The sequence below is a fragment of the Athene noctua genome, chromosome 1 (assembly GCF_965140245.1).
Source record: "Athene noctua chromosome 1, bAthNoc1.hap1.1, whole genome shotgun sequence".
Lineage (NCBI taxonomy): Eukaryota > Metazoa > Chordata > Aves > Strigiformes > Strigidae > Athene > Athene noctua.
In genome coordinates, this window is record NC_134037.1 from 117,954,527 (window position 1) to 117,981,693 (window position 27,167).

Sequence of the window (27,167 nt, forward strand, 5' to 3'; positions counted from 1 at the left end):
TTACCACTGGAATAGTCAAGAGGACACTAAGAAGGACAACATTTTCCTTCTGAATTATGGATATTTTGGCCTGTGATCTAGTGGCAAGCTTGTTCCATTTGTTTTTCCTCTTACTTAGACCAGAAGAGCTGATGATTCTAACGCTGGTAAAATGCATAGGTTTGCAATATCCAGACTCATCCAGCAAGTAAACTGCCAGCAGTCTCAGATGAACACTGCTCTGCCTTACTTTAGTTTAAACTCATGGAATTTAGCCCTCAAAAAAGTTGCCAGACCCTCAACCAGTAGTCCCTTTGCTCTGCACTTCTGGCTTTACCAAGTTTTTTGCGGCCAGAATCATAATGTCATAATGTTTAGCATTCACTTCTAGAAAGCAATAGCAATACCTTATGACCATGTACAGCAGTTCTGATCAATTTAGAAATACTTTCTAGATATGGTGGAGAAAGAAGCCTGCACCTGTAGATTAGACCCTTCTGGGTAATACCAGTCTGGCGGGCAGTCTGTTCCTGATAAAGCTCAGAATAGCAGATATGGAGGGTGACACAGAGAGAGCAGTGGTCACACATGGAACATGCATCTTCAGCCTCCTTTGTTCTTTGTGAAGTGCTTCAGGGAGGGAGCTTTGTCCAGCACATTTGCAAGAACAGATTAGAAGCCATTTTTTTACTCTTAGTGCTGCCTGGGATGTGTCCACACTCAATGCAAAACAGACTTTAGCTGACTTGAGTTACTTTTAATTGACTGTAGTTATCCTCTGTGGAAAATTATTACTTCAAAATTAGATTACAGAGCTTAATGTATTGATAAAGGTGTGTTCCTCAAGCACATGGTCTGCAGGAAGCCCCTAGCTGCCCTTCTACAGGCTGCCTAAGAAAAGATTTTGATCCTGATGAAAGTTCAGTCAAGGAAAGGCTTATTGAAGTTGAATTCTCATTAGACATGCTGTGGACTGATTCTAATTTGATGCCACTATTTCTACCATCTCCTAAATGCTACAGTAACGGAATGTATAGCTGGGAGCAGAGAAGTAGAACCAGGCACTGTAACAGCAGCTGTTAGACAGTCAGTAGAGCGTTTCACTGTCGTCTTAGTTGGCAAAAGTAGTAAAAAATTCCATTGGCAGAAAGTGAATCGAGTTGCCATTTAGATCTTTATGTTAACGATAAGAAATTCTTAAAAAATAATTGATTTCTAAAATTTAAAACTGAAACACTGTCCAAATCTTGTCTTAAAAGCATTTAAATCCTCCAGATTTATGTATGTTTGTTAAAATAAAAACATTGCCTGCTTTAGTGGCAAGAAACAGACTTAAGCAAGTCTGCAGAATTTTACCAGACCTTAGTCAAAGATGGTGTGCCCATGAGTATAATCATTGAGACTAAGTAAAAAGGCATGGTGCTGTATCTGTGATAAGTGTGCTGGGACAGCTGGTTGGCTGCAGCTGTGAAAAATCAGGACCTTGGGGGTGAGTGCGGGTCATAAAATCCAAGTGTGCACTTATACCCTGTCACCATCATTTTAAAAAGTGTTTTATCTTTTTCCTGTTTCAGGGTTTCTTCTCTCTCTGTGTTCTTTCAGTCTTGCCTGCAATGTTCCTGTTATGTCTCTGTCCTTTTCTGCGGTTCCTTCTCCATATGTCCTCCCCTGATGATCGCTTCCATTTAGTGCTTTGCTGCTGACAGACTCTGCAAATTCTGTTTAGTTATGTCAGTGGCACTGATTAGTTTAAGCACGTGTGTAACTTCAGGCAATGGTGGTAGCCTTAAGGGCTTACCTATGACCTCCTATTCCTTCTTGCCAATTACTTTTTTCCCATACAGTTTTGCAAGGGCATCAACTTTCAAACTTAAATAATTTTTTTTGGGTGCCTGGAAGTTATTTCCCACCTCCCACCCCGTATATATCCTCATTCATCACTTTTGCTGTAGTGGAGAGTGCTGAAGATTTGTAAATGAGTGCTTCCCCAGGAAGGATCTGAACATAGGCTTGGCTTTTATATTTAAACATATCTGTCTATTAGTAAAAAAGTCTGATCATAGGTAATCGTTATGTGTGGTACATTACCAAAAACATCACAAGATGTCTCTTGTATTCTAAAACTTAACAGTACCCATTTTCCACTTACCATCTCAACTTCATTCCTTGTGTGGCCTTTGGTGTGTATCAAGAAGATGTCAATCATAACTTCAGTATAAATTTAGCTAAGTCAGAAAATAACATTATCAAGATTTAAAGGTACTGGGAATGGACAAGCCAATAAATGAAGATTAATTTGCCCTTCTCAAGAGATGGCACAAAATGCCTACAATATATTTTAGTTATGTGACCAGTAGTTAATTGCATTGTGTATTTGGTTCCAAAAGATGTTAAAACGATGACACAATTGACCTTGACTACATGACAAATGTATTTTTTTATTCATTCACATCTCTCAGAATCTAGACTCATTATCCAAACTTTAATTTCATATAATGGAACAGAAAATACAAACACTTCAGGCAGTCAACCAGAGAATGCTATCAAATTGCTAAGAGGGTGTTTTTAAACTTGTGGTTAGTAAAATTCAGTCTTCAAAGTTAGGATCAGATTTGTGGAATAAGGTCAGTTTCTTTAAAAGCTATGCAAAGCAAGATTCTCTTACTTCGCTTTTTTTGAATAAAATAATTGTTTGGGGCTAAAATGGAGAAGTGTGATAACATGGACACAAACCATTTAAATTCACCATTAAAATTTTGTTCAACATTTTATTTAAATGTGCAAAGAAAGCAAGGTACTGAGAGAAAAGAAATAAACCCAGTTTCAGTCACAGGAACCTTGCCTAATCTAAAATTCAGATCTTTAAATTATGGGAAATTGAATTGTTTTTTAAAGTAAATTCCCAAGGCGTATGCAAAGCATGAGAGCTTGATCCCACGAGAAACTGGCCGCGGAAATGTTAGACACTCAGCATTTTCCCAGGATTGAGCTTTCTCTTCTTCTGTCAAATGGAGATAATTTAACATAACCCTTCTGAGATTTTCATCTGCTGTGATGTACTATGAGACTTCCATGTCAAAACATAACACTTGTTATGAATTAACTCTTGAAGTCTTAATGATCTTTGCTGTACTATCACTTTGTCTTGTCATTGCCATTAATCTAAGGTTATTCTGTCCCCTGTCAGGTTTGTCCATCCGAAGTGTCTGTTGGAAAGCAGACAGGCTTTTAGCAGGGACCCAGGACAGTGAAATATTTGAGGTGCTAGTAAGAGAGAGAGATAAACCCATGCTGATCATGCAGGGTCACTGTGAAGGGGAGCTCTGGGCCCTGGCAGTCCATCCAAAGAAGCCTTTGGCAGTCACAGGCAGTGACGATCGGTCTGTACGGTAAGGCTAGATCTTATTTATTTTTTTATCTGTTCATGCATGTACACATTAACTTGTAATTTAATTATTTTCTGGCCTTATATTTAGACTTCATTAAGAAAACGGGGTTTTTTTTCCCCTGTTTTTCTTAGCAGCTTTGCTTTTTCTCTTCAGCCTCCTTATTTGGGCTCCAGACATCATGTAAAAGTAATCAGAATTTGTGTTCAAAACGTGCTGAATTTATATACACTGCTTTAAGTACTAATTGTTTACTAACAATTAACAGCAGGTATAGGTATCTAAGTGGAGAATAGTCACCTCATTCTTCTCTTCTGTTAATCACATGCAACAAACCTGAAACCTAAATATTTTTGACCTATGTTTTACACGTCAAGTGTCTGCCGCAGCCTTGAGTATTTAGAAAATCTCATCTAAACCAAATTCATTTAAAATGCCAGAAAATGAGATTAATGAAAATGCACTGTTGTACCCCAGTGAGAAAGATCTTCCAGCTGTTTTGCTGTAGCACTTGTGCCTCAAAGCTTTGTAGCAGAGAATTGAAATTTCATACAGCTATTTGTGGGAATTGTCTCAAAGTCAAGGATATTCCTTTTCCTGTCCCTGTTAACATTTGGCAAATTGATGTCTCTGAAAAAAAAACTAAACATTTTTAATATGCTTAGTAAGACTTTACTGTCAAGTTTTCATGGACTACTAGTCAACTTATTTCAGAAACATATACGTGGGTTCTACCATTTGGCCATATTTCAACAGGCCAATCAGTCTTCTACTATATGTGTGGCTTCTAATTTATGCTCCTTCGGATTCCACATTATGGTTCACCTCTGTCTTGAAGCTTGCTGGTCAGTTGGAATTCCTTTTTCCCTTTCCTTTCTATCTTTTTACTTGTACTGCTTCCCTATTTCTGCCATCCCTCATCTCTTTCTAACCATCATTAAAATCTGAAGTGGGAAACTAACAGAACTGCTGGTTGTTCACTACAGTCCTGTTATCTACATGTTTCCTACACATTAGTCTTATTTCTTTCACTTTGTAAAACCCGTGAATAGTCTCTTCTGATTCAGTTTATGTGTACAGTTTTACAGACAGGCACAAATTCACACTGCCTGCATTCTAGTAGGATGCAAGCCAGGTCTGGAGCAAGAGCTGCAAAACTGGGATGTGCTCTGTGCTGCCCTCAGGCTAAGAAGCCTTGCTAAGATTTGGGATTTACTGTCTTGAACTCACCTCTTGTTTGGGACGGTAATTCAGCTCTGGCTTGGACAGTGGACTGCTGACTCAAAGTGTGCTTGAACACACTTCTGCCCCTTTGTGAGAGACGGTGCAAGCACGCTCTTTGTGCACAGAAAGGCTGAATCAGAGGGCCTCTCACAATTATTGTTGTTTTTGTTATTATATTACTGATGCCTTTGAACATTGTCATTCTATAAAATGTGTGTTTGTTAACATTGCAGGTATTTTACTGCCCTACATCATACATCTGTTTGGCAGCTTAGACATGAGATAATGGGATTGATTGCTCAGATAGTGGTATTTTTTATATAGTATGGCTTTATGTGAGGAATTCCATTCAAATATATAAATATCTTCAATAAGATAAAAAAGTACACAAAGGGATTTTGTTACCTTTTTTTTCAATAATAAAATTGTATTGACGGGAATGTTTCTGTATTGCTGTTCATTGTGGAAATTTTCTTAGTATTGGATTATCACATTATTTTGAGAAGAGCAGCTATATAATCTACTCTAAATTGTTTTACAAATAAAAGTATTTAGTGGGCCAGATTCTTTTCTCAAATTAGATGTCTAGGTGAAAAGGACCACTGTAGAGTGAAGGGGAATTACTGTAGATTTTCCCTCACAGAGCTGGGAGAAGGCTCTAGCCAAGGACAGGTTTCCTACGGTTTAAACTTCAAAAGCGTGTTAGCTGGCAAAGCTGCCTGCTTCCTGTCTTCTACAGCAGGAACAGGACAGAAACACCGTTCTCATCTGAACACTAAGAGACATACCACGTTATTGATTGCTTTTGTTCAGCGGAGCTCACACGTGTCTGCCTGTTGCGTTGGGACGTCTTGCTGCAGGACCCCCAACGAGCAGCTCTTCTGGCAGAACGTCCCCGCTCTGCTGCCTGTCCTCTTGAAGGATCTCTTTCTGTACTCCTGCATTTATAAGGAGATTGATAACCTGGTTTTATATGAATCCATGTGAATATTTATAGCTCAGATTTTTTTGTGTGTGTGAGCATCGTTCTGCCAATTGAAGGAAACCAAAGTAGCGGTAAAGCTTCTGGCATGAGCTGTGGCTTTTTCTGCAAATGAGGTGGGTGCTAGTCATCCTCTTGAGAGGCTGCAGTCACTATGTGCTCCAATAAATAAACTCACCTGTCAGGGATATGACAGACAAGAATGGAATATTGACTAATATAATGATGTTTCATGAGCCTGTTTGGGTTTTTAAAACTCATTCATTTAAACGAATGCATAGCAAAGCTGCCAAAGAATGATGAACACATGTCTTGGCCTTATTTGAAAATATATACACTTTTTATAGAGAAATAGTTTATTTATCTGGCTTTTCCAAAAACAACCTGCAGAAGTATTTTTCCAGAAGAGACACTTTCTGTTTTCATGAGCAAAGCCAGGCTTTTATTTTGTCACTTGCGTGTACAAATGCCTGTATGTGTGCAAAATGCTTTTTTTTTCCTGTTAGAAAATTAAAAAGCTCATGTTTGGAATTACCCTTTTATTAATTTGAAAAGGGCTTTTTTTTTAAAAGAAAACTGAATCACTCTGCTTGCACTGCCGTGTATTGCCATTACACTTTAATGTATTGGTCAAAGTGATCCATGTGAAACCAACATTTTGGAGTTAAATTTTACCCTGGTTTTTCCTTTGAAATCTTTCCAAATCCTTTCTAGTTCATTCTTTATTGTACTGGGCTCATAGCTTCTCCCTATCAAGGCTGCTAAGCATCTTGCCTCTTGACTACTTCTGTTTTGTCTTTGAAAACAGTTTTAGCATCCCGCATCCATTTTTTTTTCACCAGGAAATGGTACTTGCCATTATTTTCCCAGAGAAGCCTTTTCAAGTTCCTTCTCGTCCTTGAATTCTCTCAGCCTAAGAGGAAACGAGCGTCAGTCAGGGTTATTGATTCTAGACTGATTCTAATAACATTAGCCTCACAAGGCCCAAAAGATTTTTTTCTCAATGAAGGCAGTCAAATTCTATAACCATTTTACTAAATTTATCAAACGCTATTTTTTTTTTTCTCCTGTTACTCTACTTCAAGGCTGTATCTAAATGTTACTGCTGGGGTGGTCAGAAACTTCCTTCTCTTCAGGCCATATTCAATGTTCTGTTTATGCTGTTTGTTCTAGTGCCAACCTGGTCCTTCAGTGTAAGTTTTTCTCCTTCTTTGACGTTTATCCCACTGATGCATTTTTGGAAGCAATACTATCCCTTCCTGGCCTTTGTTTCACTAAGGTATAAAAGTTAAACTCTTTTGGTCTTCTTTAATGTGATACAGTCTTCATTCTCTTAATCAACCTAATAATCATTCACTGCATCTGTTCCTGTTTTTATTCTGATTTCTTGAAATAACTTGTCAAGAACGTGACAGATGAGGTCACTATGTGTTGTGTGCTATTGTTTTTGTGTACCTCCTGGAGTAGCACCCAGGATGTATTTTAGGAGCAAATTTCCTTTTTTCCTGTCTGCAGCTCACTCATGGATCATAGTCATTCTAAAACTGAAAAATAGTGTGAGATCTTCTTTTTTCTGGTTTCGCTTGTTCCAGGCTTACAGCACAGTGCTAGCCATAAGGCTCCAAAAGTACAGGCTTAAATTTCATTCCATGTCTATTTGTTTCATCATTAAGAAACCCCTTTCTTCCAATATGATAAATCCATCTCTGGGTTCACAGAGCCTCCTGGCTCGCTGTCTGCAAATCTCATTGGCATTCTCATCTTTGGTGCCTGTGTCTCCTTTGAAAGTATTAAATGTTACTATTCCAAAGCTTGTACATAGAAATCTCAGTAGTATCTTCCATCCAGCCTAATTGTCTCTTTCTGTAAAGCTTGCTATAAAACTTCATCCGGTATCACATTACAGTTCTTGTGCAAATTGCTGTTTTCTTGAGTTTAGCCAAAAATCACATATGCTACTAGTCAAATATTTTACTATTTTATAAATCTTTTACAGATGCATTAGATTTTACAATGCTGTCCTTAAAATATAGTTGGGTATTGCTGACAATTTTTCTAGCTCAAGGGGTCTTCAATGCATTTTCTTCCATACTTTTAATTATTCTTTTCTTTAAAAATGTTTCTAAATCTTGCATACTAATGAGAACTGTTTGTGTAGTCATCTGGGAAGCTCCCTCCATTCCTTCTTAAAAATATAGGTTCGTTATTTGCTTTTCTCCATCTTATGGCATAATTTATTGATGATTCTTTTGATTTAAAATTAAGTAAATGAGCAAATCGGCATGCAGCTTTGTCTACTAGTTCATTCAGGGTTATGGCAAGAAAACTTTCCCCATGGTTGGAACGTTTATGCTCTCTGAGTATTGTTTTCACTTTCAGTGAAAATGTCAGACTGATCTGCCCTGACCCTCTCTGTTTACAGAAACTGATTTTTTAATTATTCATGTAGGGGAATTCTGTTATATCAGATAAGTGAAGTCTGGAGGTAACACCAAAAGATTATGTAATTTAATTTCCCCCTGTTTTCACTTCTGCTCTCACAGATACATATTCAGGTCTGAGGCGCCATGACTGCCAGAACTGGGAACAGTAAAAGCTCCTTTATTTTGAAAGAAATTTTAACCTGGAACCTGACATGAAGGTGTCTGAAAGCTTCATTTGGTATTATTTACAACGACATTTAGTGCCACTGTCAGAAAACTCCATGTCCATTCTGTGACTGTCTGCTTCAGACAGTCATTGCACACCCTCTTCCTCTTCTTCTAGATCGATAAGCCAATGAGCATCTACCAACGGAGTTAGGCTTTGTGTTTTTCCTCCTGATGGTATCGAAATGTTTTGCAGTCAAGAAAAATCCGCTACTGCTTTCCATGTCCTTTGATGCAGGTTGTGGAGTCTGGCCGACCATGCCTTGATAGCTCGGTGTAACATGGAGGAAGCGGTGCGCAGCGTGTCTTTCAGTCCTGATGGGTCGCAGCTGGCGCTTGGGATGAAGGATGGCTCCTTCATTGTTCTTCGAGTGAGGTGAGAAAGTCTTACCTTGCTTCTCAGGTTAGTGGGGGGTACAAGAAAATCTTATAAATTTCTCACCTCAGTGGTTTTTTTTTTTTCCGAGTAACTCAGGATCATGATATGAAGTCTCTTATTCCTATAAAAATTAAAAATCATTGGGTATTTTATCAGAAACAGAGAGTAAAAATTGAGCGTATGCTTAAAACACCACTTGGTGTTTTAAAAGGAGGTAGTTTGGAAGTGAGGAGCAATGCTTTCTTTAATTCAAAATGTTAGCTCTTAGTAACAGCATTGGTAAAATTTAAGATTTTCAAGCTTGGCATTTTTTCTTTATTCTGAAATTATACAAATACCTTGTGAAAAGAAACGTGCGTAACAGAGATAACGTAGTTTTGAGAGAGATCTCCATGACCATACAGGTCGTTTCTTGCCATACACAAGAACAGATACTCTGCAAAATAATCAGTGATTGAAAGACATCTTTAAACAAGATATTTGTGAGTTCTACTTTTCATATTAGATGAGAAGCCTCTTTTTGCACGAGTGCATCATACACAGTAGGCATTTTCTTTGTGGAATACTGTTACAGAAGGCACACAAAAGCAGGTGAAACATAACATTGGGTGTAGAGTGAAACAGCCAAACAAATCATTCCTGAAAGAGTGGCAGCACCCTTGTGTAAGGCCCTGAGTGCAACTGCATCTCTGTCTGTTCCTTTTCTGTGACACATCTTCTAAGGGGAACAGATCTGCAGCCCGTCGTCCACCAGACTGGACAAGAGCACAGTGTTTTCTTGGCATTTTTTGAATCATGCACTCAGCAACATGAGTATTTATTCTCCTTTTTCATGGCCAAGAAGGATCTGGATCTATGGAATAATCCAAGGAATTAGCTGCTCTTCTCAGCTGCGGTATTTCCCACTATGGAACAGTTGTGGTACCACTGTTCAGTAATAAGGTAGAACTAGGAACAGGAACTTTTTGGGGTTTTTTTTTTCAAAACACTTTTTGAAGGAAAAAAATGATTATGAATAAATAAGAATTTTCCCAACAAAATTTCTACTGTTAATTGACATTTTTGAGTTTTACCATTTTAAGAGAAACTTCTAACAAAATTATTCTGTTAGGTTTTTTTATGATCCCAATGATCTATAATATTAATCTCTCCATTCGTATATCAGCATGTCCCAGAAATCTCTATCTTCAGTTACAGATTTTTCTCCTTTCAGGACTCTGCTTTTAACAGTACTGTGTATCAGCATTTTTAAGATATATTAACTAAATTTATTATTTTCTAAATAAATTTTGTTCTTTTTGTAAATTTGATGCTATAGCAGTTACTAATTAAAGTAGAAATTGGGAAAAATATTTCAAAAACTTTAAATGGGAAATAACAGAAGCGTGGCATCTGCAGAAGACTGTTCTTCACAAAATTTTCTTACAGCCCAAATGTTTATCCAGTATGGATTGTCTTTGTAAATACAAAATTAAAGGCACTAAGATTTGACTCATTGCTCAGTCAACTCAAGGGAATATTTTAGACATATATTTTTTAAAATTCTTTGCTCATAGCCAAAGAATTTGGGGAATCCTACTTGAAAAAATTTTGTCTTCATTCAGTAGCATTGCAGTTTTTGGTTCCTTGGTTGATAGGAAAGGCGGTTATATCAAATGTAATTTGATAGGGAAGAATTGAATATTTTTTTGAAAAGTAGACTATAAAGCTGTCTTCCCCCCCCCAAAGACACATGAAAGTTATTGTCACTTCTCTGTTTTCCCACTGGTGGGTTGTGGTGGTGCTGGAACCCCCAGTGCTGTAGCTAAGAGGTTATGGCATGCAGGATTAATCATATCTAACTAGCAGTCTAATAGTTAGCCCCTAACCTCAACTGTTTGCCTGTCTCCCCAAAAGAGTCAACGTGGAGAAATGGATATCTCCCAAAGGCCATTTCAACGTGGTCTTGTGAGAGATGGGGTAATCGCTCTTCAGATGGAACTCTTTTTCCACTGCCTAGGTTAAAACAAAAACTAAGTCTAGTCTAGTTTAGACAGCTAACTATTTTACGGCTAAATTTAGGTGGGTAGAATGAAGAGTATCGTTGACAGGTAAAGTTGTTTCTAACTTTTGCTGTAAAAGTCTGCTTCTAACCCATAAAAGCAACAGGAACTTCCCCAAAAAAAGGGGGTTTTGGAGTGAAATATGCTTTTTGCCTTACAAATCATTAAGTGTATCTATCTCCACGTTTGTCTTAAATATTTGTGGATTGCATGTTCCCAAGTTTACAGTTCCCGTTTTGGCTGTTGGCTCTTGCAGAGACATGACAGAGGTAGTTCATATTAAAGACCGGAAAGAAGTAATCCATGAAATGAAATTCTCACCAGATGGCTCTTACCTCGCTGTGGGGTCTAATGATGGCCCAGTGGATATCTACGCGGTGGCTCAGCGATACAAAAAAATAGGAGAGTGCAACAAATCTTCTAGTTTTATAACTCATATTGACTGGTCTGTGGATAGTAAATTCTTGCAAACCAATGATGGTGCAGGAGAGAGACTGTTCTACAAGATGCCGTGTAAGTTTACAAGGGGCTCATGTTGTGAACAAGTAAAGGTCAGTGTTGGTTTGAAAGAATAATAAAAAAATTATATAAATAGTATATCTGCAAGTGGAGTTTCTTGACTGGAACTTAGATAAATATCTAACGTTTTTCCACTTTTGTATGTTTTTAGCATGTTTATGTGCAGCTCCATTAGAACTGGTAAGATGTGTGTTGTGGTCAAATACCACAAATGTGAGATTAGGCTAATTTAAGGCAAAACTGTGAATCTTTATAATTCATTGAAATTAAAAGACTAATCCCAAGAAGAATACACAGATAAATGTGATGAAAAGAAATGGAAGTTACTGAAAAACAAATGGTTGAACAGATTATTCACTGGCGTATTTTCAGCTGGGAAGCATCTAACTAGCAAAGATGAGATCAAAGGAATTCACTGGGCCTCATGGACCTGTGTGATAGGATCTGAAGTGAATGGAATTTGGCCAAAGTACACAAACATTACAGATGTCAACTCTGTGGATGGAAATTACAACAGCTCAGTGCTAGTGACCGGAGATGATTTTGGACTGGTTAAATTATTCAGATTTCCATGCCTAAAGAAAGGTAAGATAGTATTTTCTCTTTCTGAAGAATGCAGTATTTACTTGGATACCATATCCTTATATTTTCTGATGGTGGCTTTGGATTCTTGTGTGTATTTCAAATTAGTGTGTGCACAATTCACGCCAGTATTAATGGACATAAAGGTGAGACTTTAGCCCTCCCTATCCAGTGATTTCCAGCCAATGTGTATGTACTTGTTTTGAGAACGTGTAGTTTAACTTGTGCTTATTATGATACTTCATTTTCCGAAACTAATTCAGCGAGACATCACATCAAAATTGTATCAACACCAGATGCACTACTATAATTTGTCCAAATTTATGCCAGTAACAATTTCAGAAACTTCAGCAGGGTTTCACTGTCTGGTTTATGCTGTTATTTTATACCATTATGTCTCTCTATTTTATGCCATTTATTTTTATTTAATAATTACTATTAGTATGAGAATATCAAGAGGCATGTAGGTATTTTTATGTTTTCAGTTTTCATAAAACTGTGGTTTCAGCCCAGAGGGCAACTGATACCTTCATTGGCTGGCTACAATGTTACTTTTTTTCTTCTCACTAAGAGTTCTATTTTTGGTTTTTAGGAGCTAAATTTAGAAAATACGTTGGCCATTCAGCACATGTAACCAATGTCCGTTGGTCCCATGATTTTCAGTGGGTTTTAAGTACAGGAGGGGCTGATCACTCTGTTTTTCAGTGGCGATTTATTCCAGAAGGGATAACAAACGGCATCCTTGAAACATCTCCACAAGGTAAAAATGAGCTCTTATTAGTTATTTATTAAATAAAATCAACAGAGAATGAAGCACTGTTGGAAAAGCTTTTATTGAATTGGCACAGAATATTTCTATTAAAATTCCCTGGAATTACATATACTCAGCATGTTTGGGACATTTTACTTTTCATGGAGAGCCATTTATTTCAGGCAGGGTATGTTAAAAACTCTTCTGCACTCTGCTGTGTTGTATGTTTAGGAATACATGAGTAGTATTTGTCAAAGCCTATGAAAAAAGATATTTAGAGAGAGATTACTAGATCAAACCAGATTTTCAAAATGAGCCATCTAACTTGCATTCAGAAGCCTGACTAGACAAGTTGTTTAATTTTCTTTCCAGTGTAAATTCACATATATCTGTGATAGCTGTACTTTAGAATTTTTTTCTTGCTGTATCCATGATGTGTAAAAATTGGATTCCCTGCAGCAAAAGGGCAAAATTCACCCCATCCCTGCACAATTTGGTAAAATACCTGTGTTACAGCAAATCTTTTTAGACACAGTGATCAGACTGAAAGTTTTTATTTACCGTTTCTGTATGTTTTCACTCGAAAGCCTGTTCACAAGACAGTATTCTGTCAGGTGATGGAAACGTCCCAGTAACTACTCAGTTATTCTCCACCCGCCTGCCACCTTCCTGCCCCAGGCATTGAAACACGAGAAACAGAAATGGAAGCTGACACATTCAGTCAACCCATGTGATTTTCACAAATTCTTGAATACTGCTTTTTACATAAGCTAAATTATATAAACCCATCATCTTTTATTTTCTTGTGATTACATGTGTTCAATGTTACTTGGGTTGTTTTTTTTTTTTTATGCAGAGGGTGGCGTCGATTCCTACAGTGAAGAATCAGATTCAGATTTATCTGATGTGCCAGAGTTAGATTCTGACATTGAGCAGGAAGCTCAAATCAACTATGATCGCCAGGTGAGTAAAAATTAACACATTTGCCAATCATCTGACTATTTATTGTGACTACTCAGTGAATAATAGTAAAAGAAGTTTGCAGCTAATTCATCAGACTGCTTTAAGAAGATTATTTTGACAGCATTCAGCTGTTTATGCAAGTAATATACATAAAAACACAGTTTACTTTATCTGGAGATGACAATTTAACAGGGTTTGGAGAAAAAACATCAGTGTATGTACCACTGTATGTTAGAATAAAGAATATATCTTAAAAAGCACAAAATTAAACAAGATTTTGTGAGACCCTATTGCTCTTCCCATTCCCATGATAAATTTTAGAGAAGGCTTTTTGGTGCTATCAAATTTAGAATCCCAATTTGTAGAATATGGCTCATGGAGTTTTTGTCTGACTTTTGCACATTCAAAGCAGAATACTCTCTTAATGAGTGTGAAGCCTGTATAATACATTTATTTGTGACGGTGTCTTTTTTATTGCCAAGGACAATAGTGCATTAGAATTAAAATTACCCTAGTTTATGGGAACCAAGCAAAAATGGTCTTTAATAATCACTTAATATGCTTATGGTTTTTTTCTGTTTTCGGTACATCTGTGTTCTGAGATGAATGAAGATAGATTGCTTCCATGCAAGAAGAAAAGGACTAAGTGTTCTTTACTGCATTGATATTGGTTTGTTTGGGGATTTTTTTAGGAATAGTAGTGATCTTTCAGTGCTGATTTATGCTTTGTCACTTGGGCACGAGGGGGCTGCACCCCTCTCTGTGAGGGCACCCTCTGGGCCTTGTCACCATGCTCAGCTCCTGGCTCCTCTTTCACAAAGCAGTTTTACCTTGCTGCTCCCTGATGTGAGATTTCACCTAACCTGCAGCATAACAATTTGCGCTCACACTACTGTATTAGAAAACATTATTCAAGTCACAAAGTCACATGAAGTTTAGAAAATGCCATAATAAAATGTTGTTTTGCCCTTTTTAGGTGCATGGGTTATGATTACACTTTTCTGCAGGACTTCTACTTCATTTGGTGTGGGGGATATTTAGTTCTCACCTAACAAGAAACTATTAGCTCTTTTTTCATTCATTCTTCTTCTTCTGTGAAGGAAGAATTATTTTCCTTGTGGTTCTTTCCATTCTATTCATGATACTGAGTGCTTTGCAAACACTAATCTTTGTAACAGTTTGTCATGTGGAGGGGTGCTCTTATCCTTGCTTTGAAGGAAAGGAAACAATAACATCAAATTCTGCTATCTATCTTCTGACTTTCACTTCTGTTTAAAAATAGCTGAGACCTGATTTTCAGGAGCTGTTGTCATTGTGAATAGAATATTACTTGTCAACTTGTCCCGTCACCTTATTAGTTGCAGCGGTGAAAGGTCAGAACTTCCTCAGACCAGAAGTGGGAACTTGTACTAAGCATGAAAAATACCCAGTAAGCTTGGTTCAGGTTGGTTTGAGTGATTCAATAGCTGATACAGAGCTGCTTTCTACAATGTGGAAGGACCATCTTTTGTCTTTTCACCTCACTTTCTAGGTTCTGCAATAAATTACACAGGTCCTTCTGACAGCAGCTTATTTTACCTCTGTATTACAGAGATTGATTGTGTTTGCCAAATGACACAGAGGGTTTCTCAAATTTTCTCCCTCCCCTCTCTTCTACTCCAAGTCTCACTGGAGTGCTTGTCCTGTCCTCCTCCTCCTCCTCTCCTTCTCCTGAGTTTCCATCTGTATTCAAATTAGACAGCATCCTCCTCCACTCTGTCTGTGTGTCAAAAAGGATGCCTGGGTTTAAAAACTAAAAGTGAAAAAATAGTTGTAGGCAGTAAAACAGCAATGTTCCAGGCAGGTTAAGGCATGAAGAAACTAGAAGCAACTTGAAATAGAATCTTATATGGGAAGTGTGAGACAACCCCAATCATAAGCTGCACTTCACATTTTGTTAAAGGAAATAATTTTCAAAAGCACATGGAAACAAAAATATTAATCTTGAGAATTGGGTTTGGTGGGGGTTTTTTTAATGTTACAGAAGAAACAGTATAGAGGATTCTAGATTTTGAGATGCGTTAAAAAATGATGCTCCTGGGTTCTGTTTCATTGGGAGCCTTCACTGAGGAGCAACAGTAAATAAATGGATGAGAACACTCAGGATAAAGTACAATACATACGAGTGACAGGCTTTGAAGACACTTCTGACTTCTTTAGCAGTTCTACAGAGTTTCAGCATTTCTCAAAGATTTAAATGTATAGTATTTTGTGTATCTATAGAGCTGTAATTCTACTTCAGGATTCCAGATACATTGGCAAATCACTTAAGTGCTGTTGGTTACTGTATATTTCAACATAATCCCTAGATAGAATTAATTCATTATGTTCAGCTTTGAGTATGTACACGAAGCACATATGAAGTGAAAAGACACTTAAAGAGTTCCAGTCAACATTGAAATTCCTTTTCACCAAGTGACACTGGAATCTTCTAGAAAAAATACACTCTGGTGCTACTACTCCAGACTAATGTTCTGGGCCACTCAGACGGGAGAGGACTTGCTTGTCTGGAAAACTTTTATTATCTGAAGTTCTGTAGGAAGCAACAGTGACTCACAATGTGTTATAACTACTGAACATCACATTAACATGTATTAAGTGTAATACTTGAAGTCACTTTCTTTCATATATACAGATATTTAGAAAACTGGAGACGTGCAGTTAACTTTAACAATTTTCTTCAGGTTTACAAAGAAGACCTACCTCAGCTGAAACAGCAAAGTAAAGAGAAAAACTATTCTGTGCCCTTCCTTAAAAGAGAGCGAGCGCCTGAGGACAGTTTAAAGTTGCAGTTTATACATGGGTAGAGTAATATTTGATCATGCTTGTTTTTTCTGATTGTTGAAACATCCTAGCTATGTTAATCAGTTCACATCAGTGTTTAGCAAGGTGTTTTTCAATGCTTATCCACTGCCACAATTAATTTTTTTCTCATTATTACTGTGGGTAATTTTTGGAATATCAGACAGATTTTCTTTTTTCAGCTGTATTTGTTAAGGAACAAGAGAGGTTGTAGTACTGTAGCCATATAATAAATAATAAATCAGCATTGCATTTTATAAAATTACATTTTAAACTAGCTGCTGACTACACATTATGGTTTGGGGAGCAAAGATTTTCTCTAAGTTAATCGTGTTAACTGTGATTTGCAAAATGCCTGATGGATTCCTGCTTGAATCCAATTCCCTGTAAAACTTACTTGGATGCAATTCTATGTGAATTATATATTCTTTTTGTGAAAACAGCACTAATTTAGGAGTTAGGTGCAAAGTTAAACCTTGAGAGGATTCACGAATGCCTGTTCTTGGTGGGAGCAGTCTCTCTCTGCCTGTGTGCTGTGATGTTCTTGAGCTAGCGTTGGTGCTGCAGCTGTACTCTTTTCAAGTTAATGCACAAATTAGTTGCGCAGTTTGTTACAGAAATTACCAGAATAGTTTTGAAACAGAATGTAACTTGTTTTGTATTTATTTCAGTTATAGAGGTTATGACTGTCGAAATAACTTGTTCTACACACAAGCTGGAGAAGTGGTCTATCATATTGCTGCTGTAGCTGTCGTGTACAACAGGCAGCAGCACACTCAGAGGCTGTATCTTGGCCATGATGATGACATCCTCAGCCTAAGCATTCACCCAGTGAAAGACTATGTTGCTACTGGACAGGTGGGTATTTAGAAGTGATGATCTTGGTAAAACATGAAAATAAATTCTCTTCATAGTATATAATTAGAAAAAAAATGTGGTTCTCTGCCCTTCAGTAGAGTGTTTCCCCCTAAATATGGGCGAGTGTATTGTTTCCTATATCCCTGCCAGACTGCTGGGGAGTGCTGGACTGGAAACCATTTGAGGTGATTATTAAATCATTTCTGTGCAACAGAAAAATGGCCAGTCTTACCCTGTGGCCTTGCAAAACATCTTACATTCACTTTGAACCTCTGCTTTCATCAGTGAAATGCTGTATTTTGTCTACATCCTAGGGGGGTTTGGTATTTCATTAGTCAGCCTCAGTGTTTCTGTACTGTAGTAGCCTTGAAAAGCCTTACTCAGATAAAGCCTATTTTGTGTTGGGCACTCTACTGATACCTGGTACTGAATATGATCTATTCATTGTATTCATGGATCATGGTAAAGTGCATCATCAATATTATACTGAATACAGGTGTTTTAGAGAGTATGTGATGATATTTCTCTATAAGAGAAAATAGATCTAGAAAAAGATAAGATAGGGCAAGTGGAAAAGTAGTTACCTCTGGAGGGTTGTGAAGATGTGATAGTGCTAATCAGTGATATTGGTGTGCTGTGAGCTGCTGTGAGCAGATGTTCCAATGAACCCTCTGGTTTAGGTTGGAAGAGATGCTGCTATCCACGTTTGGGACACACAGACATTGAAATGTTTATCATTGCTCAAAGGCCAGCACCAAAGAGGAGTGTGTGCACTGGATTTTTCAGGTATGCCACAACCTACATTTATCTAAACAATTAATTAAAAAGCAATCCTTATGTGGAAAACAATTCGAATAGGTAGCCAATTTTACAACCAATACAAGTTTTACATGAAAGTGTGCTGACAGTTTTGATAAAAATAATGTGTGTAGTTAAGTCAGTAATGGGCCTTTGCTCAGCTGATCGATAATTGGGTTTTTTGATGCCTGATACACAATATTGAGTGTTACAGCTAGGACTCTGGTGGCTGTCTACATGGTGGTATAAAATTTAATTGTATTAATGGTGACTTGAAGTTTCAGGTCACCATTAATGGCAGAATGGTGACTTGAGGTACATAAAGAAGATGGAAATGTGGTCTGTAGGCTTATACAATTCTTCACATTCGCTAACAACTCCCACATTTTTCAGTGAGTTTAGAGAAGAAGTAAATATGATGAACAGTTGTCTGCTTATTTCTCCTACTTGTCTTTCTGAGATGTGTGACCTAAATTGCCTCAGTTACCAAAGGGTAATTCCTGCATTCAGCACTGAACAATGTAATCCTTACAGTGTTGACTTAGGTGCTTTTGTGTCTTTATGAAGTGCTTACAGATCTGTTTTCCCTTTTTCTATGTAAAATAAAAGAAAAATTACTCTAGTTGAACTGTCCATAACTCTGATTTTTTTTCAGACATAATTTCTTGCATATTCTCCTCTCTAGAAATGTGGTAAGAATTCATTGGGACATAGAACACATTTATGAGTCAGGGCTACACCAAAGAAGTTTTACTTCCACAAAGATAAGTCTGTGGAACTGGTTCATATTCCATTATCAGAAGAGGAGCCTTGGTGTTCATCTGAGAGCTGGAATTTGAATTACTGATCCACTGTGGTGTGTAACTTAGCTCTGAAAGTAGATATGGTACTAGAAGAGAAAATGGTTAAGGAGGATCTAATTGACCTAGTGTGCATAGAAGTTAAAAAAATTTTATTAAGATCCCTAGTTGAACAAGTGTTGATATATTTAGAGATTACCTTGCAGTTTACATTTTAGCAAAAACTAGGTTGCTGTATAGATAGTAGTGCTCCATGTATTACAGTCCAGGTACCTTGATAAAAGCACAAAGAATAAGCTTGGTGCATTTTCTGCAGACATAAATATATACAAAAGTATTAAAGCTCTTCTATCAAGCAGCAACCGCTGGCGTCATTACAGCATTGCGTTAGGACCTGCTCCTGAGAATGCCCCTAGTGCTTTCCTGAGGGGCTTTGTCAGAATTCTTGGCGAGAGAGGAGCAGGCAGTTGTGTAAGGACATGCTTCACCACAGGATCAGAGTGCTGTGTTGGCTCTACTCTATAGGGAGTTTTCATCGTGTTCATAATAGACCTTTCTAAATTAGGTTTGGGTCACACTACTTGAAGCTTAAAGAAACAAACCCCAAAGTCCAAAGGTACCTTTTTTTGGCTGTACTTGGTCTGGCAGCTGCCTCTATACTGCCAGTTCTCTCTGCCCGTACCTGCTTTCTGAAGCACCTGCTGTTGACCAGCACTGAGAACGGGCTGGATCATGGTTGTAGGACCTTTCTCACCACATGGTGATTCAAAGATTATAATGGCATTCATGCAGTGCTTGGCTGTGCCCTCTGGTGGCTAACTTAACATCTGTAATTTTGGGTATCAGTCGGAGTACATAGCCCATGTTAATGCATAAAACTTCCTGTTTCAGGTAAATAAAGTTTAGATTGTATTCTTACCAATAAAAGTTTGTCAACCACGTTCCATTTACAGATTGAGTTACCCCTAAATATAATTATTGTGTTCAAAATACACAAATATACCTCTTTCTTAAATAAAAAGTATTACATAATGCATATTTACCTTTTGTATCAGCTATCTCACTAAAACTATTATAGAATGGTTCTTACTATCTCCTTTCCTTTCCCATTAACCTTTTATGTCTCCCTCTTTGCTTTTTTTTTAAATAGACTCAATTTGAGTTTCTTGTCCCATTTTTCAACTTTGTTCCTTCCTGCCTACTTACACGCCTTTCATCTAGGCCTGTTTCGTACAAATCTGAACTCTTTTCCTCTTTATGGAATCTCCCTTCTCCTTCTTGACTTGCTTCTCATAGAACTTGGTCACTAAATACCGTGAGTCCAGTCTAGCTGTGAGGAGCTATTCAGCCTCATGAACTCTGAAGTAGTTCTAATGGAGTAATTTATACCAGTAGTACTTGTTTCTATTCTTGAAGTCAAATATGCTTAAAAATAGAGTCCTTAATATCTGTTAACTTCTACAAGAAGTAACCTTCTCAAATCGTTCCTTTTATTCAGTCTTTTGGCCGTCTCGCCAGTTCTCTACTTCCTCCGCTTTTAACGTTTCTTCAGGTTAAAAAAAAAAAAAAGATAATCAGCTCCTGTTATGACCTGTAAAGTTCAGTTCTCTTACATACTTCAGCAATTATGGTTTAGTTTTTTAAAATGTTCAATTTTTCATGGCAGTTTGCCTCTAAAAGTTTGTTGACAATGCTCTTGTTTGTCATTATTTCATACAAGTAGCAAGGATGCCTAGGTACTGTTGAATTATGTATGATATGCTGTTCTTGCTTTTCTACCTCTCATTATCACTACTGCTGTGTCTTTCCTGCAGTAGATGACAGCCAGCAGTTAATTTTAGCCCTACCATTTTCTATGATATTTATACTTTCATTACATTGCCTATTAATTTTTAACCACCCGTTTCATTATACACTGATAATTCTTGACAGCATTTCAAGCAAAAGAAGAGAAGCATCATCTGATCAGAAGTATCTCAAATAAAATGTAATGTGATTTTGGAGTGCTTGGACTTTATGAAATTGATTTTCATTGTCTTGTTTGATCCTACCTACCTTCCTTATGCTTAGACACAGGAATGTATTGTGTCTGCCTTTGGGAAAGATTAGTGGTTTGATAAGGCATACAAATAGAAAAAAAAAAATAGAATAGATCAGACTTACAAACATAATAGAAGATAATGAAGTCAAAAGAATGCCTCTTTGGTAAAAGGATAGCCCCTCTTGTAATCATCCAGTTAAAAATGAGGCAGAAAACTCTTGTTGTGACCTGTAAGACAACCTGTTCTGTCTGATAAGGGTGAGGCCGTATTTCAAATTAATTAAGAAGAGGAAGACTAGGTCATGGATTAGGAGAATGCTCTGTGAAATCTATGGATTCCAGTCTGGTGGGCCATCACCCAGCAGGTATTCCTTTTAGTGCTCAATACTACAGTGTACACCCTCCTTGTGGATAAAACTTGAGCAGGTGTCAACTTTGGTCCCCTAAAGAGGTTAGGCAGGCTGACTGTCATTCTCAGTTCAGTTGTCTAATTCTGCAGGCAGTCTGCTTCAGGAACTGAAGACCTTTAGTGAATCTGAACTCTAATCTCCCAAAGTATTAGTTCCTTTTTCTGCTTCATTTATATAGATCATTCGAATTTCAGGTTACAGTATATTTATTGTGTTCGTTGCCTGTTATATTTTCAGCCAAAGCCTCAGCATCTTTAACAATAACTGTTGCTTTTGTACAGCTGATGGAAAGTGTTTGGCATCTGTTGGGCTAGATGATAATCATGCCATTGTGTTTTGGGATTGGAAAAAAGGCGAAAAGCTAGCGACAACCAGGTAAGAATACATCTCTGAAAATGTGCCCTGCAATTACATTTTTCTGAGTAGTAACATCCACAGTTGTTTCAGAGCAATTATATTCAGATTAAGATCCTTGGGATCTAGAGTTTATTCTTTCAGGAGTTCCATAGCCTTTCTGTTAGGACAGCTACATTGATATTCTAGCTCATGCAGTGGCTTTCAAGTTAAGGAAGTATTTTCTCCCAGTTTTATTTCCTGAGTCATGGTGGAAGCCATCCGAGATGTCATATTTTCCTTTATGCATTAGATGATATGCCAGATTCCATCAGTGTACATATGCAGATCATTTTTTGAAATAGAAAAAAGTGTTCCCTCTAATATAAATAGATTTTTCAAGGTCTACTGATTCCTGCCTTCCTTCTGAGTCAGCTTTTCCTGAGATACTTGCTCTTGCAATTACAAACAGAAATCTTAGCTAATAACCCTGTAGTGAAGACACTTTCTTTACACTCAACTAGTTGTACGTTAGAAGAATCAAACTGTTTGAGCACCCAGTTTCTGTCCAGCGAAGCAAATGTACCTCTGAGGTCAAGGTACTAGAATTGTTTAGAATTGATGCAAGCGTGCACTTGCATACCAAAAGGCAGGGAGTTCAGTTCATATGCTGAATGCAATCATGTAAGATCTGAAACTGGTTGGTACAAATTATTAGTAACTGCAAAAAAGTGCTCATGAAATATAGTGTACCTCAAGTATGGCACTGTTATCACTATTATATGGTGACATGTTCCAGAAGAAAGAATAAGATTTCCTCCTGGCAGCACCATCTGTTAGCACTATACCATTCCTGAATAAGGAAATGTTTTGATCCAGGTGTGTGTGTACCATAATCTATATCAGCTGTATAACTTTGTCTCGGGCATCCAGTTTCGTAGGCAGCAAGATTTTAAATTTTATTTAAAATTTGTGATGTAGGACTTGCAGCACCAGTGTGTCTGTGTTGTAGAATGTGACATTTTCACTGGCTTTCCAGTCCTAGCTTTACTGTCTCCAGACAGTTTCTGCTTCAGCCTCATGAGTGAAGAAATAACTTTATATATTCCCACAGAGACCTACTAAGCTTTTAAAAACAAGATAAGGATGGGCTCTATGGCTGCCTGTCTCTTCTTGCTCATAGTGAAAGAGACAAGATTAAGTGTTTGGGTTCTTTTCACTGTATAATACTATAGGCATCTATTATTATTTCTAATCTCTAATTTTGAAAATACGGAGGGTTCTCACAGCATCATAGTTTATCTTTTGAAAAGTTCTAATTTAAATTACTGTTTATATTTTAGCAGTGCCTAAAGGCAATTTCCCCATTCTGGTAAGTACAATAGGACATACAAAGAGAGACAAAAACCGAGACAGGAGAATTTATATCCAAATTTCAGATACGACCCTCATGTGGCCTTAGCAGACAATAAGAATAGAAGGACATCTCCTTACAACCATATAGACCCACAAGAAGAATTCATCTAAAGGAATGAACCTGGGAAATGAAGTGTACATTCACTGTGTACAACCATTCATTATGTTCATTTTGTAGTTATTTTGTATTTCTTTTTTGTGAATGTTCTTTTTGCTTAATATTCTTGGGATGATTTATTTCAGCATGACTTCTCAGTTTTCTTGTCGCAGTGCTGAGAACATACTCTTATTTGTTTGTTTGAATTGCTCATTTAATAAATTTTACAGTCCGTTTCTCTGTCTTGGCTCTGCAGCCTTCTGCCAGGTTTCATTCCAGCGCACGCTGTCAGGATCAGAATGCATCTGAGCTCCCTTCATCAGCTTCTCAAGCCTTACACTCTGATGCAGTGCCACTCCTATTTGATCCCAGCGTTCTGTATTAGTGGGCTGCAATCCCTAAGGGAGCTGAGGGGGGCATTGTCAAATTTATTTACAATCTAAATCAGTGAACTTCATGCTCTTTTTTTTTTTTTTTTTTTTAAATTCTGTAAGAGCAAATGCCAGTAGTCCCAGGGACACAAAAACTGCACAGGCTTGTGTACATGGTTTGCTCTGACCGTTGCAGGAGATCGGGGTGGAAACATTGGCAGCCCAGATCTCGTGTGTGGCTACTACTGCTCCTGTCACACAGGCAGACAAGGAGACTCCTGCACTGGGACACAACTAGTTTGACTTTGGCCTCAGGGCAGTACATTTTGCCTGTGTGATAGATGCTTCTAGAAGCAGCAGTATAACGGGCTTGAGCTGAAAGGCTGGGCATGGTTAGACCAGAGGAACAGGAGGAGGAGGGATTGCAAGAAAGTGCACTTCAAATATCAAAGGTGTAAAGGACCATAAGAAAATACTGAAACCAAGTCACATCCGAACCGTGTGACTTTCCAGATCTACTAAACTTGTGAGATGAAAGTGACGTTATAGCACAACACCTGAAAATTCATAGTGAAAAGCTACTGGGTTTTGCTTTTGGTGTTTTATAAAACACTGAAATAGAAATAATTACTACTTTACATCTGGGAATGTTTTTTGCAATGGTAAAACTTAAATTACAAATTCCCATAAAGACATACTCCACTGAGAATAACTTCAGTTACCTGAGAACTAAATTTGAGCAGTATATATGCTGTTAAATGAACTGTTTCCTAAATTATAATGTTCTAATTTGTTTATTTATTTATCCTGTTGAAGCACAGTAGGTTAAAGACTTCCTCATTTTTCTTGGACAGAGGATTTTAAATATTTATTGGGTTCTTACCCATATAAATATTTATGTTACCCTTTTTGCCTTCTCTTAATTGCACTGACCTTTGCTGCCTGCTTCTTCGTTATGACTTCACTGAACTGAAATTCAGTGGGAGGCAATTTTTATTCACCACATTTCTGTAGTCTAATTCTTATATGGTGTGTGCTCAAATAGATAGTGCCAGCTCTGTGGGTCAGACTTCCAAGGCTGAACTCTTGCAGATTAGGGATATGGTGCTCTACTTTTTGTTAAGGAGGGTAATGATGGTAGAGATAATGTAGACATTACCTCTGTGACTGCTCTGCCAGCCCTCATAGTGTTATAGAACCATACTGTTGGATTTCACCAAGAGTAGGACAGTCATGGTGATTAGTTTGTCGTTGTTGAAGACTATGTTTGATTAGTCCAATATGATGAAATGTCATTAAGTTTGAAATTTTAAGTCATCCCTTTCCGTCTTTTTTAATTTTAATTTTTATTGCAGGGGACATAAAGATAAAATATTCGTAGTGAAGTGTAATCCACATCATGTAGACAAACTAGTCACAGTTGGGATGAAGCACATCAAATTTTGGCAGCAAACCGGTACTGTATTGAATACTTCATATTTGATTTATTTGAGAATGTGTTTATCTCTAACATGGGAACATCGTGTTCTTGATTTAAGAATTTGTTTTATTTGTAAATCAATTTTTGAAAGGGGTGAAAACCTACCTCTGAATCAGCAAATGTCACAATATTCCTTTCTCTTTGGAACTCATTTCCTTACCTCAAGTCATACTATTAAGGATTTCTCCTGAGAAAGCATCCTTGGCTCTCAGAAAACAGACAGTCCTGTAATTCACTTAGGCAGATGATGACCCGTCCTGGGAAGCTGCCAGCTGGTAGCGAAGAACCTTAGGTGCCTCTGGCACACTGCTAAAAACAGTCATGTTTGCACTTCAGCTACTGATGTAACACTTGAGCAGCCCTTCAGTTTGAAGACAGAGCAGTTTGTCAGTCATCAGAGATGACTCCCAGAGATGGAAGCACATGTTTCGAGGTGTCAGGCTGGAAAGAGAGCTTTGAGGATGGAGCTTAAAATACATGCCTGGGCAAAACAAAAAATAAAGAAAGAAACAGATACTGGGTAGAAGTTCAGTTATAGTCATTTTTATTTTATCCCTTAGGCTAAAAATCATCATATGGTATCACAAGAATCAAGATATCAAGGTAATACATTTTTCATTTGACATAGGAGTTTTATTTCCTTTTATAAATAATGAAAAATGAAAAAGTGTTCTCCACTATTTCAAAATGGGGTAAGATTCTGCAAACTAGTAAGCACTTCAGAATGGGAACTGACTGTCAGTCTAGACTGTTCTGTCAAGCTGAGAAAGACAGCATAGTTGGTTTCTGATTGAGGATATTTTTTCTTCAGGAACGGAATTTTTGTTCTTCATTAATTTTAATTGTATACACGCTACATGGGTACTTGGTAAGAAGATTTCAGACAGCATCTTCTGTGTGTAAACTTCACCAGAGGTAGGCAGCGTAAGGGCAGCTAAAACTAGAACTCAAGACAACTCAAAATTAGGTAGTTCTAAGAAGTTCCTATACTTCTACCATACTTTACAGTGCTCAAGTGGTTCAGGTGCTCTCAGGTTAAAAAAAATATTTTTTTCCCTGCATTTTTTATGTTGAGGTTATTTTTGTAGTAGTTAATTACACTTGCATTGCAGCTTGCCAAATTCTATTACAGGAATTTGCATTAAGCAATATGTTCCTCCAAGATGGGTCTCTTTGCAATAAAAATGGTATATTTATAATTAAGAATTGCTCTGTGGAATTGTGACTCTCAGTCTGGTATCTGTGAAATATGTGATGACTTGAAGCCAGGACACCACTGCCTATATTATTTTGTAATTGTGTGTGTGTTTTTGTCTATAAGCACTCAATTCATGGGCGCATATGGCTACATTTTCCTGTCTGGATCAAAGTAAGGCAATTTGATTCTCTGACAGAGGAGCAAATCCTGCCGTTTATTCTCCAAAACTGCTGTCAAATTGTCAGGTTGCCAGTGGACAACTCATGCAAACCTCTGGTATCTCATGTGTGGTTGTGGTCACCTGTGAAGAGAAAAAGCTTGGCAGGAGCTTGGCAGGCTATTCTGTGCAAAAAATATTCTGTCAGCCATTGTATTAATTCTTCATACCCAATTCATCACCAAAATTTATCGTTTGCTTGGAAATAACAGTCTAAAAAATAGAGCCTGTACCACTTCAGAACTGTCATTACTAGATTGTTTTTCCCTCATGCAGTGTGTTTTCAGTATTTCTGTTACCTGCTATGTCTTGGGCAATGACAAGAGATGGCAGGGTCTTACAGCGCTGTGGCGACAAACTGAATTACAGGGCAATTTCTTCTCGTTCATATTGCAGGTGGGGGCTTTACGTCAAAGCGAGGAACATTTGGAACTACTGGAAAATTGGAAACGATGATGAGTGTTTCGTATGGGCGCATAGAAGATCTCGTTTTCTCTGGTGCTGCTACTGGAGACATTTATATCTGGAAGGATACTCTGTTGCTGAAGACAGTGAAAGCCCACGACGGCCCTGTGTTTGCCATGCATGCACTGGATAAGGTATTTATCCTCCCACCTGACACTTTCATCTATTGTTTTTTGTTACAGGACTGGATTTTAGACGTGTATAACTAACACACCTTGCAGTGAAGTTCCTCAGGCTTGGTGCATGTGTATCTGAGCAATACCTTGCTCTGCACTGCACTACCGTTGAAGGTGCTTCAATAAATCAAACCATAACAGAAAACATGTCGTACTGGATGAGTGTGAGTGCAATTAAAATCATGAAACCAACATTAATGGGTTCTGCTAT

The 27,167-nt window shown here is 37.6% G+C and overlaps 1 protein-coding gene across 11 annotated transcripts in view; it reads left to right on the top strand.

Moving 5' to 3' along the window:
• Positions 1 to 27,167, top strand: part of EML6 (EMAP like 6) — a 132,404-nt gene that overhangs the window by 59,541 nt on the left and 45,696 nt on the right. For all 11 annotated transcript variants that reach the window (XR_012633523.1, XR_012633519.1, XR_012633524.1 and 8 more), the window contains exons 7-18: positions 3,167 to 3,368; positions 8,458 to 8,595; positions 10,897 to 11,153; positions 11,532 to 11,744; positions 12,334 to 12,501; positions 13,349 to 13,455; positions 16,179 to 16,297; positions 16,968 to 17,154; positions 17,835 to 17,940; positions 21,485 to 21,578; positions 24,776 to 24,876; positions 26,712 to 26,914. Coding sequence is in view for 8 of the 11 variants with exons in the window: in XM_074903970.1 (XP_074760071.1) it covers positions 3,167 to 3,368; positions 8,458 to 8,595; positions 10,897 to 11,153; positions 11,532 to 11,744; positions 12,334 to 12,501; positions 13,349 to 13,455; positions 16,179 to 16,297; positions 16,968 to 17,154; positions 17,835 to 17,940; positions 21,485 to 21,578; positions 24,776 to 24,876; positions 26,712 to 26,914 (1,895 nt within the window). In the remaining 3 variants the exon portion in view is untranslated. The remainder of the gene's footprint in view (positions 1 to 3,166; positions 3,369 to 8,457; positions 8,596 to 10,896; positions 11,154 to 11,531; positions 11,745 to 12,333; positions 12,502 to 13,348; positions 13,456 to 16,178; positions 16,298 to 16,967; positions 17,155 to 17,834; positions 17,941 to 21,484; positions 21,579 to 24,775; positions 24,877 to 26,711; positions 26,915 to 27,167) is intronic.